Here is a 17,263-nt window from a genome sequence, read left to right on the forward strand (position 1 = left end):
AAGGCCATGCAGTCTTTGTGTGGAAGTACTTCTGCAGAGCAATAATTGGCATCTGTCTTGGCTGAGATGAGTCTGGCCTTTTCCTAGTATTATAACTTTGCACAGGTTCAAGGAAAGAAAGTGAACACCCACCCCTTCTCATCTCCTCTTCAGCTTAAGGCTTGTGAACATCCTTAAAAAAGGGGTATGAAAACTATGAGTTTTCCTATTTTTCAGTGAATGTTAATTTTTAAGTAACAGGGCAATTCATTGCCACACATCAGTTTTTGGCTTCTGCCCTGGTGTGCTGAAGAACACTTGCTAAGATTTCCTTCCTGTCCCAGGAGAGAGCTGCAGTTCGTTGCAATGACCCCTTCACATTCTCAGTTTGAGACATGGCTTTTAAGGGAGGAACAATCAGTAAGAGACTGAGAAGAGTTCCTAATTTTAAAACTCTTTTTTTTCTTCACTTCTGCTATTCCTTGTTCTCCAAAATAGCATCTTAATTTTTGCTTCCACTGAGACCTACAGGGTGTACAGAAAAAAACACCAGTATGTTTTGCCATTGTGTCACTAGAACACTGGCAAACCTTCATTTGTGAAGCAAACCTTATTCAGGTCAATATCTAGCTCATCTGAAGGAAAAAAAATCATTTTGAAAGTTACAGGTCAGTTATGGTGTCCCAAAACATGATGTGCCAAGTAAAGCCTAGACACTGCCAGACTTACATTTCTTGAAGCTTTGGACTGCTTAAAATGTATATCCTCATTATTTTTTATGAAAAGAATTTTTCTTCAGGCTTTTACATTCATATGTTCACATTTTGAGTTAAACTGTAACTTTTCATCCTGTAAGCGTCTAATGAAAAGACTTCCACCCATTCCCAGAGGGAGCATGATCTGGAATGGAATGACCTATAATGAAAATCACTCTTTGAGCTAAAAACCAAATTCTAATGAAGTATAGGAGAGAATAAAGTATTGGAGAGAAAAATCTGGTATTGTACCACAATTCTTAACTCTGCAAGACTTGGTTCTGGCCTCCACAACAGCAGAAATTAAAATGTTTGGAAGAACCAGCTAATTAAAAGTGTGTATGGGGTAGGCAAGCAACTAAATCAATGCTGATTGGCTTTGAAAACATCTCAGAAAGGAAAATTCTATCAGAATAAGTTTTTCCCAGTTAACACTTCTGTCTTAAACAGTCTGCACTCCTTTTCTCTTTAGCAGTAACCCATGCTGTTAGAAGATGTCACAGTGGCTGATGTTGAGAAAGGTCATATAAAAACCCCCTTTTTGTGTCCCAGTAGCAGTATTTCCTTCTCTCCAGCCTCCAAACAGGAGTTTCAGTTAGCACGCCCGCTTCGGTGTCTGATGAGGTTTGTTGCAATGGAGACAAGCAGAGCCCATCAGTGTGCTGGCAGCATGCTGCAATGCCATCTGGAAGGCACTCATTAAAGGGCAGGCACCATCCCTGGGCCATGGTCAGCAAATGCTTGGAGTGAGGACACTGATGATGCTCCTGCATTGTGGAGAAGAGAGCAAAGGCAGTGGCTTTTCCTGGTCTGAAAATGCCCCATCCCATTAGTGATTCTCTAGTGGTATTTGTGGGGAGAGTCTCCCACATTGTCAGGAGAACTGGGATCACCCTGGACAGCATGCTGAGGTGAGGGCAGTGGATTTATCCCTGTGGGTGGAAAATGAGTTATTTAGCAGAGTGCAGCTGTGTGAAGTCAGCAGGCTGAGGTTTGCCATCCTGCACTTGGTGGAGAGTGCTGACATTGCTCCAGCAGTGCAGGGCAGATCCTGGTGATTCTCTTCGGGGCATGAGTAAGGTAACACATTCAACACATACACACACACAGAGGTATGTACATGGGGGATTAGGCTTAGCTGGATGAAAGGAGTTGGTTAGTTCATGACATTTTTTCCTTTGAAACCATAGCAACCACCAAAACCCAAATACTGGAACTAGAATTGAAATGCATTTCTCATAATAAACACCTTTCTCTTTCCCCAGACTTAAGCCAAAAGTCATTTAAAAGGAAAAGATCTATCATAAATTGGGCTTTTTGGCGTGGCCCAGGCACTCACTTGGACAATGCACCCCTCTCCTCAACATCTGCTGCTCCTGGGAAGCTCTTTGGCCTCTTACTAACAACCATCTGTGAGGATGACAACCTGCCCAAACCCCTCTTGGTGAGTCCCAGGCTCAGGGTTGGGTCTTACAGTGGTGGAATTTCTCTGTGTAGTAAATGAAGATATGTTTGTAAATGGGGCATTGAAATTACCCAAGCAAAGAAACCAGAAAGATTTCCGTAGGGAAACCTCATTTGTGATTCCCAGCAAGAACTTTGATTTTTTACATATACTGTGGTCAGGCCCAGTTAATAACAGCTTGAGAAATGCATGTGATCAGTCTGCTGCTCTGGGCTATTTCTCCTTTACAGCCCATGCTATAAGGCTGGTTCCCTAATCCTCACTTACACAGTGTAAATAAATGCCACATTCACACATACTTTTTAAACCACTCCCAAGATCCCTGTAAAATCCCCACATCCATAAATGTCTCATCTACTGTCCCATATAGGCAGCCCACGCATGCATAAAAATGCCACCTGCCCATAACTAGGCAATTCCAGAGCCCTTCTTGAAGTCATTCCGGGGCAGGCAAGCACTCCTGAGTCCTCATTTTTGGTCTGACAGCACCACTGCAAAAAAATAGGTGGGAATGTGGAGACTACAGTAGCATCTTTTCATCCTGTCTTGAGGGAGCTCTTGTGCTGTGGGTGCTCTCAAAATCAGCCTAGGACCAATAAAAAAGTTGTCCTAGAGCCCATTCTTAGGCATAATTAAGGCATGTACGTGGAATTTTTGGTCATTAGAAGGCCCTGTTGTCAGTACAGCAGATGAAGTATTTACAAAGTGGGAATGAGCCCTGCAGGATTCGGCCCTTCATCCTGACAGCCTGACTTCTGGCTGGGAGGAACTGCCAGAACCCCACTGAAATCAGTGGGGTCATACCAGTGTAAAAGAAGAGATGTTCTGTCTCCTAAGACAGGTGCTTGATGTGCTGCTTTATCACTGCCTGAATAGTGAATCATACCAGGATGTTCCAGGTCTTTTAATCATGTTTTCTTTTGAAGGAGAAGCGTGCATTTTCATTATTTAGATTATTTAAATAAGCCCTCCAGAGATGGACTCTGTGTGGCTATGATCCCCTGATCTGTCCTTCTCTCTGTTTAAGAGATGAGCCAATGCTGCATTTCAGAAATTTCTCCAAAACATAAATAATAGTAAATTTTTATTTGAAAAAAATCCCCAAAGTTACTAAGCATGGAATCACAGCTTGGTAGACTTCGTGCTTTGAATTTTAAACATTGTGTTTATACCACAAATAGAACTTCTGAATTCATTTAGCATCTCTGGAGAATAGAATACTGGAGATCTGAATGGGATTTACCTGCAAGAGAATAAATAGCAGGGATGAATGCTGCAGGCATGCTGGATAACTGCTTCAGAGCTTCCAGCTTGCTTTCACAGCTGAAGAGCTCTCTTTTAGCCATTGCCACACTGAATTGTCTTGCACCATAGCTTCATTCATGCAATTCCATCTGGGTTTGTTAGTTTAATAGGGGCTTCCATTTTTATCTTGTGAATATTTTGTTCAAAATGTATTTTGAAAGGGTTTGTTCGTGTGCTAACATCCTCTACTGTGGGACTCAGCCTGTTTTGATGGGAGAGCTCTAAACTCCTGCAAAGAGAATGAAAATGCTGACATGAGTCCTGCTGCCATGAAGGTGCTCCTCCAAAGCATCTGTACTTCCATTAATTCTTGATCTTGGACTTTTGCGAGAGTGAGAAAGAAACATGAAAGAACAAAAGCAAAAGTAATGGCTTCCATTAGACTTATTTGCTCTGCTGTGTGGCAGGAAGACCTACCTAACAGCCCAGACTAGGAAAGTCCCCAAACTCCATTCGTTATCCATTACTGTTCACTAATTCAGTTTAATGATGATGGACCAGTGTCCCAGGACCCCCCCTCCATGTCCCTTTTCTTGCCATCATTTTTGATAACTTGGTCCTCAGGCCACTGTGTGCATACAGATAATCCCAGAGGTTGTCTGCACGTGTTTCCCCTTTCCAAGAGATGACCATGACAGACTCCACATTGCTTGGAGCAGGCCTGCAAGAGTTGACCTGCATGTCTGAGAGGTGGCCCTCAGGAGACTGCAGAGAACTAAGCATCTGGCAAATATCCTGAACATGTTATCTCAGGAGAAGTTTCAGCATTTCTTCTTTTTCCTTGTTTTCCTCTTATGGGAAATCTGCTTGTTTTCCCTTCTCTGTAATAAGCTGTCTACTTGTTTAATCCTATGCAGCCTCACTTGCTTCAGGGAAGCCACAAGCTGAGCTTTATCCCTCTTGGAGTGACCTCCCAAGCAGGAGCACCTTGCCTCAGAACTGCTTCTGCTGACAACTCTGAGCTGCTTGCAGAGTCTGAGACTGCTCACAAGCAGCAAAGGAGTAAAAACCTGACTCTGATCAGCTGTAGAAGTGCAGATATATATTAACAAACAAAGCACTTTCTAGTTTAGATAAAAATCTCCTTTTTTCATATATCAACAGTGAAACAGAATTCTATCTGTGGTTGGTGATAATATTAACTACAATGATGAGCAGTGAGGGTCTCATACCTTTCTGCAAAGCAGTGTCTGGCTGAGGCCACTGTCAAATGCAAAGCTTTGAATTAGATAGACCACTCTCCTTTTCTCACACCACAGCGTTTATATGTTTAAATGACTTGGCTGAAACTTGCACAGGTCCTGAAGAAAGTGCTGGACCTGCAAGGTCATGAAGAAAGTGCTCAGCAGTGGCAGCACAGTATTTCTGAAGGGATGTTGTCCAAAATGAGAGCCCTAAATCCCAGCTTTGCTGTGCAGTTTGGCATGGTTTGGAGAGTGAGCCTTGACTTGTGTTGGATTTCTGATATTTTTTAGGACTAAAAGGTTTTCAGCTGTGACAAAAATGGCAAAACTGCATTTTAGTGGCACTGGACAATAAAATATATTTATGGGAAATCCTCTTTGCCTTTTTAATTTTTTTAGGACATGCTTTCCCTCCTTTACCAAGAGGGGCCTTCCACCAAAGGTATTTTCAGACGCTCCGGAAGTGCAAAAACGTTCAAAGAGCTAAAGGAGAAGCTTGATTCAGGCACTGAAGTGGACCTGGCCCATGAATCCATATTTGTGACAGCATCTTTGTTTAAGGTATGTGAAGAATGTTCCTGTCTCTCTTTTTGGGTGAGAGCAGCACAGATCCTGTGCTCAGCCAGGGAGAGCTTTTTTCCAGGGACAGGCCCAAAGAGGAAAGAATTAACAAGAAGGGGATGGCACATTAACCTTGTGAGGGTCTCCACAGGAGGCTACCACTGATTTAGGATGAGGAAGAGGAGTAGCCAGCTTGTTTTGCTGACAGCATTTCTGAGGTCTGTGCTACAGCCTGGTCCTTACTCTCTGCATATGAAATACTAAAAGGCACGTTTGCAGACCAGTCCCCTTGCACATCAGTACTACCCTACACTGCAAATCCTAGTGAGTTTATAGTGTTACCATAAGTATTTTGATTATTTTCTCCATGCGTTATACAGTCTTGTATGTCAAAGCCAATGTTCCTTGTGTAAACAAAGCACCATAGCTTCCCTCACCCTAGCTATTTTGGGAAGCTAGAATTTGGCCCTCTTCCTAAACTGCAACAATTTCCATGCTCATGGTTGAAGTGTTAGGAAAGAGGAATTGCAGGACCATCAATGACTAGTTTGAGTACTCCATTGATTAGGGGAGGAAGGGTAGTGATGCCTTGGAGTGCTTATAATCTGGAGGTATTTGAGCTTGTCAGCTGAGGAGAAGAAACAGGGACTACAGATGAAGTGAAGTGATAAGACAGACATTATGCAACATCAAAATAACTGGCCTCACTGCAGATTTTATAGTACAGCAATGTCAGATGAAGCATTCAAATACATCTATTTGACAGGAAAAGGTGGAGAAAGGCCAGAAAATAATCACTTTAAGCATAATCTAAAGTGCCTCTACCTCAGATGATTTTCTTCTGGTTTTGGTGGTTGTGTGTAACAATGTACTTGCCAGCGAGTGCTGTCCTATTGATACATCCTCTTGTATCTGTGTATCTTATTCCTATTCCCTCACCTGCCCCAGAACAGCTGCTCACATGTTTTGTTCTTCTTTTCTCTTGATAAGGATTTTCTTCGCAACATCCCAGGCAGTATTTTATCATCCCATCTGTGTGATAAGTGGGTCTCTGTGCTGGATCAAGGAAACAATGAGGAGAAGATAAAAAGCATCCAAAGGTATTTATTTATATTCTCTACATTCTTTTCCTATAAATGTATATCCCAGAATGCAGAATCACAAGTATTCAACTTGCAATTATATTTTTTTTAACAAGAACAAGAACATCTCTTTGATGCCCTCCCTGGTTTAATTAGTGGACCACGTTACCCTGTTTCTGCATTTCCATTATTTTGACTTGTGTATATCTAATGAAAGTGGTCACTAATGTGAAGATTTCTGTTTTTATATGTTTTCAGGTTACTAGAGCATCTCCCGAGAGCTAATGTTGTTCTCTTGCGTTACATCTTTGGAGTACTGCATGGAATAGAAATGCGATCTGAGGAGAACCAGATGAATGCCTTTAATCTAGCTGTCTGCATTGCACCTAGCCTGCTCTGGCCTCCTGTATCCTCCACTCCTGATATAGAAAGTGAATTTATTAAAAAGGTGAGAAAAAGGTGTTTTCACCTTTTAATAAATGTTTGCTGTTTTCAGTGTAGCAGCAAACCAAACCAACCTTCATCCCATTCAACCAGGCTGTTGGTTGCAAACATGAGAACACTCAGTACCTCTTCAAATCAGGACTTGTCCTCTTATCAGGGCTCCAGCAACATCCATCAATCCATTCTCATAACCTTCCTGGAAGAAGGGGAGAGAGGTCATAAAGCAATGCCCAGTGTATCAGCAAAATGCTTCTCTCATGAAGATCTCTGGTTGTGGTGACCTTGGAACAGGACAGAGTAGAATGGAAAAGATGTTTACAAGGATGTGTACCAGGACAGTTTATCGGGCCCAGGAGACTGAGAGAGTAGTTCCTGGCTGCCTCCATGGATGGCAGTTTGCTCCTGTTCCTCATCTGTATGGTGAGCTTGTCCTGAGTTGAGTAATAGAAGATCTGATATCTCTCTCCCATTGCTTTGTTGCAGATTTCTAGTCTGGTACAGTTCCTCATTGAGAATTGCTGCAGGATTTTTGGAGATGAAATTACCTCCCTCTTTGGAGAAATACTGATGACATGCAAGAGAGAGAACAGCTCAGGTAATGCAGATTGATGTTTTGATCCCATTAAGACAGATAAACTCAGCCAGGCAAAAGATCAGTATATTCCATGGAAGAATGCTGTTCCTTCTTCATGTGGTGCTCCCACATGATACTCCTGTTCTCTTTCCATTCAATTCCCCAAAGAATTGGTCATAATCACTGATTCAGCTTACCATAGACCTGGATCATATCACAAAATGCTTTCACTCTTGCTCCTATACCGATCATCTGAACCACTATGGTTAAAAAAGGAGGGAGGGGAAACAAAGAAAACAAAAAAAGAAGAAATCTAGTGAAGGTTTACTCTCAAATCTAACCTGTGTTTTCCCAAAATATCAGGAGGTCAGTCATCAACAATGGTCATAATACAGCTGTCACACCATTACATTAGGGTTGAAAGTGTCTGTTCACTACCAAAAGAGAGAGATCTCCAGAGTTTCAATGGGACATCCAGATTTTGCTGCTAGCACAGAAAAATCATGGAACTGGGGACTGAAAGTGTTTGACAGACTAGCTGACAGAGTTTTCCAGATTATCATTAATGCTTTTTTACTCTCCAACCCTCTGATTTTGACTGGAGTTTTGTGTCTCTCTTAAAGTATTTCTAAAGCAGCATTTTTTGTAAAATAAATTTTGTCACAGGTGGCCTGTACTGAAAGTGGTAATGGCACTTGTGTCAGCATGTCTGACTGACTGTGTGTGGCTGTTTCAAACTCCTCATGCTCTGCCTCCAGAGAAACTGGGTGAAATTTGGCCTGCCCCCTCCCCAGGAGGGAAGCACATGGGATCTGCTGTGCTGGGATGTGGTGGCAGTAAGAGCTGAGACCCACGACAGGTCACAGCAGCTGAACGAGCTTTCAGGCAGGCACTGAGGTGTGGTGACTGCCCAAGCATGAACTATGTCTGCTGCAAATGTGAGATAAGGCAGCTTAGCCTAACCCAGAGCAAAAGAAATTTAATGTAATTCCAATTATTGCAGGTACAGGATAGGGGCCAGGTGTGCACTGCTCAGTGCAAATGAGGTGGCTGTTTAAGCTGAGCCTAAAACTTCACAGTGTTGCTCTTAAAAATATTGTATTTTCTGGAAGAAATAGAGGTAAGCAGTATACTCTATTATCTTCATTTGTCTAAAAGAAGGATAGAAAGAATGTTGTTTTCAGTATCCAATAATGAAAAGAAAAAAAATAAATTACCAATATATATATACCATATATGTATCTATGTATATAAATTCTTGTTTACAGCTGGATTAGCTACTATCCACTTAAAAAAACCAAACCAAAGCAAAATCACAACAAGAACCCCCTAACTCTTACTTGTGCCATTATCCTGTATTTCTTGACTGAACAGTAGCTTAGTACTCACTTCAGCTTCTCCAGTTCAATATTAAGAGAGTAATTTTTTATTAAATTATTGGTACTTGTGCTTGAAGAATCTTTAAAGGGCAAATGCTCCTGAAAGTAAAGGATACTTGCCAGAAAAATAAAAAAGCAAACCAAAAAGAAGCTGCTTGTCAAGAGGGTGGTTCAGTCACTGGTGTGTTAACACTTGGTTTGTCCTTGCAGATGTTGCTTCTCTCCATCAGAATGACTCTTCCTATGATAGCCTGGAAAATGAGGCAAATGATGAAGCTGACTCTTCCTCCAGTGACTGGATTAAAACCCGTGATCAGGATTACAGAAGCAGGGAGTCTGTCTTCACTCTGAGCGATGGCGATTCGGAGCAGACAGAGGTGGATGAAATCCAAAGCCAAACCAAACTGAAGCAGTTGGAAATTTCTGACGACGCACACCCGAAGTTTTCCCTGCAAGAAAACTCAAACGAGTCTCGCTACTCCAGTGGTTTCCCCTCAGCAGCTACCTCGGGTGCTCCCAAGACTGTGAGGAGGCACCGGCGCTCCTCCGAGCCTGCGGTTGGCCTGCAGAGCTCCAGCTCCGCCCGCGCCGCTGCCGGGCGCGAGAAGGCAACGCGCAAAGCCAGCTGTGACGTTGTGCTGTCCCACGGAGATGAAGAGTGTCTCTGCCAGCACCAGTCATTGCAGGTGGAAAGGCAAAAGCTCAGCAATCAGAGCTTGCTTGTAGGGATTGACGTTGGTAAAAGTGACAGCACAAACAAAAACGTTGAAAGGAAAGACCTGTTTCATTGTCTCCTGCCTCCAACGCCAGAGGGATTAAATACTTGCTCAGGATTTAGCTCTTTTAGCCAGTCTTCTTCTGGGACATCTCCATCTGTGTCATCAATTTGCTCCCTGGACAGTGCTTTCTCCCAGTTTTCAGACCAGGCTCTGTTTACCTTAAGTGAAACCTCCTCCCCTTTCGATAGCGCTTTCCAGTTGCTAAAGAAACACGAGGACGCTGCTGCTGCTGTGGCTGATGACTGTTTTCTGCCACCCACCGCAGTGCCACCATCTCCACAACCTACTGACACTGGGGCTGAGAGGGGCTTGGTGGGGCCCAGCAGCAGGTCAGCACCCCTGAAACCTACTGATGGAGTCGATGGCTGTTTCATTAATCCTGACCTTCAGCCATTGCCTCTGAAAGTCACTGGGAGAGATGGACTTCACGATCAAAGAGGTGGTCTAGAAAGGCATTACAGCAATCCAAAGTTTGAAGAGACTGACCAAAGCTTTTTGCAGAGGAATCTTAGTGCTTAAAATAAACACCATAAAGAAAATGCCTTTGGTGTTGATGTGTGTTCATTTTAAGTTTAACATCCAGATTGTTCAAATTTAATTGAGCAGTCCCTGGACTCAAGGTTTTCTTTTTTTAGGAAACCGAGTAATGTTCCAATATAAAGCTTTGCAGGAGCATTGCAGGAATAATAAAAATTGCTGAGAAGCAAGCAGAAATCTCCTGAAAATCTGGAAGGGACCCAGGAGGTAACTAAGGCCAGTGTCCTGTTCCCTGACCCTGCGAGGGCAGCGGGCTGCCTGCTGGGCCTCTCTCCTTGACCACTCGAGTGTTGAGCCTTGAGATGTGAGTCCCAGTCCTTTGTGCTGTTGATGTAGCGTGCAAAGTCAGCATAGCTTCCATAACTGTGGTATTATACTACTGTTCTGAAACTGATAAATATGACCTTCATTGTCCTCCAAGGAGTAAGTGTGTTGTTTTCTGTATGTTTATACAGTATGTTCGATAGGTGTAGTTATTTCTTTCATGCTGCAAAAGAAAGAAAAAAGTAAGCCCAAAAATATGTAAAGGGAAATGCTGAATCTTGTAACTAACACCTTGCAACTCTGTGTTTCATTTATTGTGCTTTGTTGGCTGTTCTGTTCATGTTTAAGTTGTGAATAGTTTCTTAACATTGCTGTAAATGGCATTATGTATTATTGCAAGCAGAACACGTGTAATTTTATTATGCAACATCTAAAACATAAAACCACAGAATGGATTGGGTTGGAAAGGACCTTAAAGATCATCCAGTTCCAACCTCCTGCCATATAGACAGGGATACCTCCCACTAGACCGGGTTGCTCAGAGCCCCATCCAGCCCAGCCTTGAATACTTCCAGGGATGGGGCATTCATAACTTCTTGGGGCAACCTGTTCTAGTGCTTCACCACTCTCTGAGTAGAATTTTTTCCTAATCTAATCCTGTTCTCTTTTAGTTTAAAACCTTGCCCCTTGTCCTGCCGCTATCTGACCATATAAAAAGTCACCTCCCTTCTTTTTATAAGCCCCATTTTTATAAGCCCCCTTAGCAGAAGGCCTAAGTGAGGTGTTCCTGAAGCCTCCTCTTCTCCAGGCTTAACAATTCCAATTCTCTCAACATTTCCTCACAGAAGAGGTTTTCCTTTCCTCTAATGTTCTTTATGGTCCTTCTCTGTACTCGCTCCAGCAGGTCCCTGTCCTCCCTGTGCTGGGACCCCAGAGCTGAAGCAGCCCTGCAGGTGGGGTCTGAGCAGAGCAGAGGGGCAGAATCCCCTCCCTGGCCCTGCTGCCCACCGCTGGGTGCAGCCCAGGACACGTTTGGCTCTCTGGGCTGTGAGTGCACACTGACAGCTCATGGCCAGCCTCTCACCCTCCAGCACCTGCAAATCCTTCTTGGCAGGGCTGCTCTCAGTGAGTTCTTCTCCCAGTCTGTACCTGTGTCTGGGCTTGTCCTGACCCAGGGCAATGTGCAGCACCTTGCACTTAGACTTGTTGAGCCTCCTGAGGTTCTCATGGGCCCACTTCTCAAGTTTGTCCAGGTCCCTCTGGGTGGCATCCCGTCCTTCTGTTGTGTCAACTGCACCTCTCAGCATCCTGTCACCTGCCAGCCTGCCGAGGGTGCACTCGGTCTCACTGTCTGTGTCCTACATCATATAATATATTGGAGTAATGCATTATCTAAATGCTTTGAGTTTGTATAATATATCCTGTTAAATTTTGCTATTATATATGTTCTGAAAAAAAATGTGTATTTTTGTACTTGCAAAAAACTGCTGCTAATTTTACAAGTTCTGTTTTGTTGTTATGGCACTGGTATTGATGTGTATGCATTCAATGCTATATATTAAATATTATTTGTTATGTCATAAATTCAGTTTATATTCCGTGGAATTTTTTTTATGTGTCAGTTCTACAAGCTATTGCTGAAGCAGAATTCCCTATGATACCACTGCAAATCTTGTGTGAGAAAGGACTGAAGCATTTTTCTTCCTACTGCACGTCATCATCCCATTGATTTTTGTAAGTTCTAGTAATTCTCAAGCAAGAATTCCTACTCTTTGCCTCTTCATCTACTGGTAGGACGGTGTTTTCAACTAATGGGATTGAGTCAACAATATGGAGGTGAAGAGAGATCTCATGGGATAATACCTATTAGGATTGGGAACAAGGAAAGGAGTGGAGTAAACCAATGAATGAGAGCAAGATTTATTCTTTAATATTAGCAGGTTCTTCTTTTTCATATTCAGCTGTTTTAATGACAACAGTGGTATGCAGAATCTGATCTGTAACAGTCATCTTCCAAAGGTAAAATTCTTAGTATGCATTCTGAGACCTGTCATCTAACAGCCCTACATATACACCTCCTTCAAAACAAACAAAGAAAAGACTGGTTGACGTGATGCTATTTTGAAATAAAACAGCTACTCTGCATTTCCATTTCTTTTCAAAACAGTAAAAAGCATATTGCCATGCTGCCAAGATTACATTGAGTAGCAAATACTGATTCATTGCATCAATAATAAAGCTTTAGAAAATCTCTAGTCTCTGCAACATAAATTTTCTGTCCTGCAAACGGTACCTTCCTGCAAGTCATTTATCCCTGCTGTCTGAAAAAAGAGTATATCAAAGTGTGCTTCGATGTAAAGTGAGCTATGTGTCTGCATTTGAGCAGTAGCTAATGCTGGAGTGATTTCAGCTTTAAATGTACGGCAGACAAGCTGGATGTAGACCCAGCACAATTTGAAATGCACTTGTTCTTACAAGGCACACACCCTGCTGCTGCACGAGGCGTGTTCTGTGGCAATCAGCAAAAAGAGCCCTAATGGGGAAAATCACTGTCTGCAGCACCTCTGGGCTGCGAGCACACAGTGAAGGAATTAAATGCTGCTAAGACCCAACATGGATCGTACTGAACCTTTTTAGAGTGTCAGAGGCAGCTCTGAGCACTGCAGTAAGCATCCCCCTGGCTCTGCTGTGGGTCTCCTACTCGGGCTCCAGGTGGATTTCTGCATCCCCATGGATCTCCGTGGGCTGCAGGGGCACAGCTGCCTCGCCATGGGCTGCTCCAAGGGCTGCAGGGGAATCTCAGCTCCGATACCTGGAGCACCTCCTGCCCCTCCTCTGCACTGAGCTGGGAAGCTGCAAATCCATCCCTTTCACATATTCTCACTCCTCTCTCCAAGTGCCAATGTGCATTTTTTCGCCTTTCTTTAACCCTGTTATCCCAGCTGCTGGGCTCAGCCGTGACCAGCAGTGGGACCATCTTGGAGCAGGCTGGCATTGGCTCTGTTGGACACAGGGAAGCTTCTGACAGCATTTCACACACACACATCCCCCCACACCCCCACATTCTCCTGTAGCCCCCCGCTACCAAAACCCTGCCATGTACATCCAATGCATTCTGTGAGAAGGTGGTGGGCTGGAGGTGGCCCCGAGCACTGAGGCCCCTCTTCTGCCCTGGCTCCAGCTGAGTGTCCCCCTGCTCACTGTGGGTCACCTGTCTCCATAAATTCCATGTAAGCCCATCTCCATGAACTAGGGTGGCTGCTTTGGAGGAGCTGCTCAAGTTTTTGTGACAAATGGTGGGTCAGATGTTTCCCAAACGCTTACTTCTTTGGTGAAGTACCAAAACCTCACAGAAAAAAACATAAAATAAAAAGATGAGTGAGTTAGGGAAGAAACAGTGTCTGTGACTTCTCATTTACTGCTGTCAAAGACAGAAAATGAAGCAAACTGACAAATTACCTCACTACTTGGACTTTCTGTCCCACAGGGGTTAATGTTCTCACTGTTAATGAGCATCCTGCCTCTCTTTCACAAGTGCTAGCCATCATTCCTTTCAGGTAATTTCAGAGATTACTATAATGTAAATTTAGAGCAATTTGTTCTCAGCCTACTTTGAAGGTTTTTTTCAGTTTTTTGGTTTGGTTGTTTTTTGGGGTTTTTTTGTGGGCTCTTCCATTGTTCTTCTTCAACCTCATAAATGCTATTGCTTCATCCCTGCAAGCTTTATCTCTCTAGCACAGCCCCATTCAGTAGAAGGGAAGACATGTACCATCTAATCCTTGTCTAAAGGACTTTGTAGAGTTCAAGCAAAATGGATTGTAGATCCAGGAAATGAAGCATGACCTTTAAACTGAAGGTGTCACTCTACCCAAAACTCTGAATCGCTGGACTTCTGTTAATAGCTGCTGTTTCACACCCTATTTTGTTCTGGGGACATATGTGGTCCCTGGACCTGGTGATTGACATCTCATTTCCAGTTCTACTCATTATCTACTCTATGATATTGGGCAAATTTATTTGCCTCCTCTGCTGCCTGTTTTGCACCACTTGTCTTTTCTCTAAGTATCCCGGTGTGCTGGGTCATGGTGATGGTTGGTGTTTCATCCCACCCTAAACATAGCTGTCCACCACGCACAAGCAGACACGGGGGCTGGGAGGTGGCTGGTGCTTTTGGGGACCACGTGCAGAAGTGCAATCACACATATGCACACGGTGAGGCTGCCATAACCCATGCAAACAGATTTGTTTCATGTCTTGCAGATGAACCTGTATATCTACAAAACATCCCAAACAATCTCACTGACTTGGGCCTATCAACTTCCTCTCATTTTTATCCATAAAAGCACTGAGGAATAGGGTAGTTCACTCTGGAAGGGGCCTTGGGAGTTGCCTGGTTCAACCTCTTGATTGCACATCCATGTAGTATCATAGAATCATATAATTGTTTAGGTTGGAAAAAACCTTTAAGATCATCATGTCCACAGCTAAACTACATCCCTAAGTACCACATCTACACATCTTTTATGTACTTCCAGATTGTTGACCAGCACCCCCAGGGCCTTTTCCACCAGGCAGCTTCCCAGCCACTGCCCCCAGCCTGCAGCAGTGCCCAGGGTTGTTGTGACCCAAGGGCAGGACCCAGCACTTGGCCTTGCTGAACATCATGCAACTGGCCCTGGCCCTTTGATCCAGCCTGTCCAGATCCCTCTGCAGGCCCTTCCTGCCATCCAGCAGATCAACACTCCCACCCAACTTGGTGTCACCTGCAAACTGGCTGAGGGGGGTCTCAATTCCTTCACCTAGTTCATTGATAAAGATATTAAACAGAGCTGACTGCAAAACTGATCCCTGAGGAACATCACTTGTGACCAGCCACCTGTTGGATTTATCTCTCTTCCCCTCCACTCTCTGGCCACTCACATCCAGCCGGCAAGGAGTTTTCACTCAGCAAAGAGTTCACCTGCCCAAGCCATGAGCAGGCTGTTTGCTCCAGGTGAATGCTTCAGGTGACAGTGTTGAAGGCTTGTGTCAAAGACCTGTGGCTCATGTCCAGATGAGAGACAGCAATGTTCATCACAGCTGGAGAAATTTAGTTAAAAACAGCTGCCTCAGACAATTAAATAAACATAATGTTTTGGAACAATAATTACAGAAGCAACTGTCACAGAATATGCTGAATTGGAAAGACACACAAGAATCAACGAGTCCACCTCTTGGCCCTGCACAGCACCATCCCCAAGAGTCACACCATATGCCCAAGAGTATTGATGGTGATGTCTTAAATAACCCAGAAAAGGTCTAAGAAACCAGAAAAAGCTGTAGTCTTACATCCAATCTTCAGGTTATCCCAATAAACATATATTAGGAGCAGAGACTAAGATACATTTTCCCTCAGTATTTAGCGTCTCTCCATATCCTGTGTTTGGAATACCTGACCATGCCTAAGGACATAGCCTCAGTCCAGACACCAGTGGCCATCCTCAAGCACTCACATCTGGAGGCTGACCCAAGGCACCAGCCACACTAAGGCCTTTTCCCTCTCCAGGTTCTGATGTGGGAAGAGGCTGAGCAAGGGGCTGCGGCTGCACCGAGCCTCATTTTTGGCATTTGTGCACGGCCGCTTCCGCGTGGAAGAGTCCTTCGCTCCTGCCAAGTGTGAGAGGCACTGGAGCGTGATGTCTGCCGGCTGAGCAGAGCCTCACACCAACGCCAGGGGAAGGGAGCCAGCTCTCCCTTTCACAGACGTGCTCACATGACTTGACTTGCTCCCAAGGTTAGTTACCAACATCTCTGCATTGAGGCCACTGTCGAGCTAAACTGATTGACCCCCTGGTGTCCAAAGGGGAACATTCTTTGGTTAACGGTGTTGGATATTTCTGTTAAAGCATGGTTGCCACACAAGGCCTAAAGGTTTTGGACATCATTTGTGTTTTATAAATATGCACAATGCAGTCTGTACTGTCATTTTTCCTTGATAGTAGGTTTGCTCCAGGCCCTGTTTTGTCGGTTTCATTGTGGCTTCACTGCAAATGTCAGCAGTTCCTCGAGGACAAGTACTCGGTAGCTGCTGCCAGTTTCATTAAGTTAAATATTTCAGAATTTAGCCATTCTGTGACCCTGCATGGGAGAAGTGTTTCCAGTACAGACATTATTTCTCTGCACTTGATTTTCATGTCACAAACTATTTCTGTCAATGCACTACAAATCTGCTCTCAGGCTCGGCAATAATTCTGATATGACCGTTGAAGGCAAGGCTCTCCTGCTCCTCCTCCTCCTCCTCCTCTTGGCTTTTTAGAGTTTCCACAGGGTTCCCTGCTGCCCCAGAGGCTGGGACGGGTAGGGGGGCTGGGTGATCTGCCAGTCAGGGAGGGAAGGGACAGGAATGTGCTGCCAGTGTGCACAGCTGAGGCTACACCATCCCAGTTCAGAGCTCAGACAATGACCTGACAGTGAGGACTGATAAAGACAGAGTGACCTGTCTTTAAAAAAAGTGAAGAGTGACCCACTGGTGACTGAAGCCTGGACTCAAGAGGATCCCCACAGGAATCAAAGGGCAATGCTGGCTGTAGGATCCCAGTCACTCCACCTACACCAAGGGAGCCCCGTCCCTTTCTCTTGGACTGTCAGAGGAGAGGAGTCAGCTCAGGGTTCCTGGGTGAACCCCTCCAAGGCATTAGTGGGACCCTGCAGGAACATGAGGGGCTGTGGGGGAAAAGTGTTTGAGGATGCTGGATGGACAACCTCTTAGGAGGTATTCCATGTGGGCTTGTAGCACTGTGACAGGCTCATAATGGGATGTTTAGGGTAAGGATCAAAGGCAGGGGACAGGGCGGGATTAAGATGGACAGAGGAGGAACCAGGACAAAGAAATAGAGGGGAAAGGGGATTAAAGGGGCTGGTGTGGGTGACAGCTGGCTGGTCAGAACACAACCCTCTGACAGAGCCCTGTACCTCA

General features: G+C 44.3%; 1 protein-coding gene across 1 annotated transcript in view; it reads left to right on the forward strand.

Moving 5' to 3' along the window:
* Positions 1–10,026, forward strand: part of ARHGAP20 (Rho GTPase activating protein 20) — a 56,714-nt gene extending 46,688 nt beyond the window's left edge. The window contains exons 10-15 of the mRNA XM_041487268.1: positions 2,000–2,178; positions 5,088–5,249; positions 6,240–6,349; positions 6,590–6,779; positions 7,259–7,370; positions 8,939–10,026. Coding sequence (XP_041343202.1) covers positions 2,000–2,178; positions 5,088–5,249; positions 6,240–6,349; positions 6,590–6,779; positions 7,259–7,370; positions 8,939–10,026 — 1,841 coding nt within the window. The remainder of the gene's footprint in view (positions 1–1,999; positions 2,179–5,087; positions 5,250–6,239; positions 6,350–6,589; positions 6,780–7,258; positions 7,371–8,938) is intronic.
* The last annotated feature ends 7,237 nt before the right edge of the window (positions 10,027–17,263 follow it).

The sequence above is a fragment of the Pyrgilauda ruficollis genome, unplaced genomic scaffold (genome assembly GCF_017590135.1).
Source record: "Pyrgilauda ruficollis isolate IOZ18807 unplaced genomic scaffold, ASM1759013v1 scaffold8, whole genome shotgun sequence".
NCBI lineage: Eukaryota > Metazoa > Chordata > Aves > Passeriformes > Passeridae > Pyrgilauda > Pyrgilauda ruficollis.